General features: G+C 41.0%; 1 protein-coding gene across 1 annotated transcript in view; it reads left to right on the top strand.

The window, feature by feature from the left end:
- The window catches only part of LOC107655529 (MORC family CW-type zinc finger protein 3-like), a 15,010-nt gene extending 13,603 nt beyond the window's left edge, over nucleotides 1–1,407 (top strand). The window contains exon 19 of the mRNA XM_016443050.1: nucleotides 827–1,407. Coding sequence (XP_016298536.1) covers nucleotides 827–980 — 154 coding nt within the window. The 3' untranslated portion in view covers nucleotides 981–1,407. The remainder of the gene's footprint in view (nucleotides 1–826) is intronic.
- The last annotated feature ends 1,337 nt before the right edge of the window (nucleotides 1,408–2,744 follow it).

Genomic DNA, 2,744 nt, shown 5'->3' with positions numbered 1-2,744 from the left:
TTGGAGGTTTTGCAATGTGACCGCAGTGTGAACAGTTATGTCGGAATTCATGCGACTTTTATGTCACTCTAGATCGACATTCATCATAATTCTGTGCTGCCGGGAGACACTTCAGAGATTTTACATATCCAAAGTTATCAAGACAGTTGCAAAAAGTAATCAGTGGAAGTGTGATGTGTCAGAAAAATTCATAAGTATTACAGTGACAATGCTAATTACAAGCAAAACATGAGGGCTTGTATCATAAAAGTTTCAAAAAACTCTGCTGTCTTGTCACATCCTTGTCTTTATTTTTCATATTGCCTGCACATAATTTTGCCGGTTTCAGCAGCAGATCACACTATAAATAAACACATAATCGCTTACTTTATGTCCTCCGTGTATGACAGCGCGCTGCGCAAGTGTTGCCCAATCCACAGATTCCCCGCGGAATTAGGATACTTTTCCTCTGTTGCCGCATGATGTTTTTCAACTTCGTGGGTCGACGCGACCCCACTAACACGATATTTATCCCCCTGGCCTGAACATGGTTGTGCTAGCTTTGGACTAGTTTTGAGAAGCAATTGGGCGGATTTTGTTGTGTAAACCTGGAAACCCTGTTCGTATCATTCTTTTGCGCATGCGGGTCAGTTCAGAACCATGATCTGTTCACACTGTAAAACTGATATTGGCCACAATTAAAACAACAATGTGAACAGCTACACAAAAAAATCGGATCGGAGAAAAAAATCGGAATTGAGCACTAAGGCTCGCAGTGTGAACGTAGCCTAGGAGTCACGTTTTGATGCACATATATAAATCTGCTCTCTCTCACTTCTGTCATCAGGTTGAGGGAGCTGAGGTACAGCATTGCCCGTTTATTGGTCACTTTTGTTCCTGCTCTGGACCTTGACCAAGTGAATTATGACTGTGAGGTCATAGATGAGATTTTAAATCAGGTCATACAGGAGATTTCCCCCACTGAGACCACCATTACTTAAAGCCAGTTGCCAAAATGTTCAGCCTAGGTTCATATTTTGTGCATGGAGACAAATTGTTCAAATGCTATTTCACTCTGAAAACATTAATCATGCTATTAATTGTTTTATTTACATGTTTTTCCTGATTAACACTTGCAGTTGTTTGAGCAAGTTTTAAATTCTTATAAATTGTTTCAAGAATAAAGTTTGACCTTTCTGTCACAAAGACTTACGCTTATAAAGCTTACAAATGTTGTGCCATTTCATGCTAGGTTTCTGTAATTTTTCTGATATGCAATTGTGTGTATTTCTGATACACAATACTTTGTATACACAGTTGTGAGTGGATAACAGCAGTAGGAGGTGCTACTCAAATTGTGTACAGTCGTTGCCAAAAGTTTTGGCAGTGACAAATTGTGTTTTGCAAAGTTTGCTGCTTCAGTATTTGTAGATTATTTTTCCACATGTTTCTATGGTATACTGAAAAACAATGATAAGCATATCATAAGTTTTAAAGGCTTTTATTGGCAAAAAATATGAGTCAATATTTACAGTGTTGACCCTTGTTCTTCATAACCTCTGCAATTCGCTCTGGCATGCTGGATATTAGCTTCTGGGCCAAATCCTGACTGATGGCGATCTCTTCTTGCCTTATTATTTCTCAGAGTTGATCACAATTTGTCGGCTTCTGCTTGTTCACTCGCCTTTTGAGGACTGACCACAGGTTCTCTATGGGATTGAGATCCGGGAGTTGCCTGGCGACGGATCCAAAATTTAAATGTAATAATCTTCGAGCCACTTCTTTAATCACTCTTGCTTTGTGACATGGTGCTCCATCATGCTGGAAAATGCACGGATCATCACCAAATTGTTCATGGATCGTTGGAAGTCGTCGCTCTTGCAGGACACTTTGATACCATTCTTTATTCATGGCCGTGTTTTTGGGCAGAATTATGAGAGAGCCCACTCCCTTGACGTTTTTCTTGGAGAGAAGTGGCTTCTTTGCTGCCCTTCTTGACACCAGGCCTTGGCCTCACTGTGCGTGCAGATGCTCTCACACCAACCTGCTGCCATTCCTGAGCAAGCTCTGCACTGCTGGTGACACGATTCCGTAGCTGACTCCTCAGGAGGAGACGTCCTGGCACTTGCTGGAAACTCTTGGACAACCTGAAGACCTCTTCACTCCAGTCAAACCTCTCTCCTTGAAGTTCTTGATGATCCGGTAAATGGTTCTTTCAGGTGCAATATTCTTTGTAACAATTTCCTTGCATGTGAGGCCATTTTGATGCAAAGCAATGAGTAGCTGACTCCTCAGGAGGAGACGGTCCTGGTGCTTGCTGGATACTCTGGGACGTCCTGAAGACTTCTTCACTGCAGTCGAACCTCTCTCCTTGAAGTTCTTGATGATCCGGTAAATGGTTCTTTCAGGTGCAGTATTCTTTGTAGCAATTTCCTTGCATGTGAGGCCATTTTGATGCAAAGCAATGATGGCTGCACGTGTTTATTTGGAGGTAACCATTGCTAACAAGAACACACTGATTGGAAGCGCTTCTTCCCTCTATCAGTCTGCGCTTACTAATCTAATCTAATTAGTCTGATAGTGATTTCACCTGACTAGTACTCATTCACACTTTCACATGTGCTGCTGATATGATTAGTCAATTAATGTTAGCTGGTCATTTTGTGTGAGGATAAAAAAAACAGTGAAATTTTTTTTGGCCAATAAAGCTTTTAGCAATTATTTAAAATGCATCTGATCACTCTACACAATAATCTAGAAACAAT

Source organism: Sinocyclocheilus anshuiensis, unplaced genomic scaffold, assembly GCF_001515605.1.
Source record: "Sinocyclocheilus anshuiensis isolate Anshui unplaced genomic scaffold, SAMN03320099.WGS_v1.1 scaffold1148, whole genome shotgun sequence".
Classification (NCBI taxonomy): Eukaryota; Metazoa; Chordata; class Actinopteri; order Cypriniformes; family Cyprinidae; genus Sinocyclocheilus; species Sinocyclocheilus anshuiensis.
This window is presented reverse-complemented; position numbering and strand designations above follow the sequence as displayed.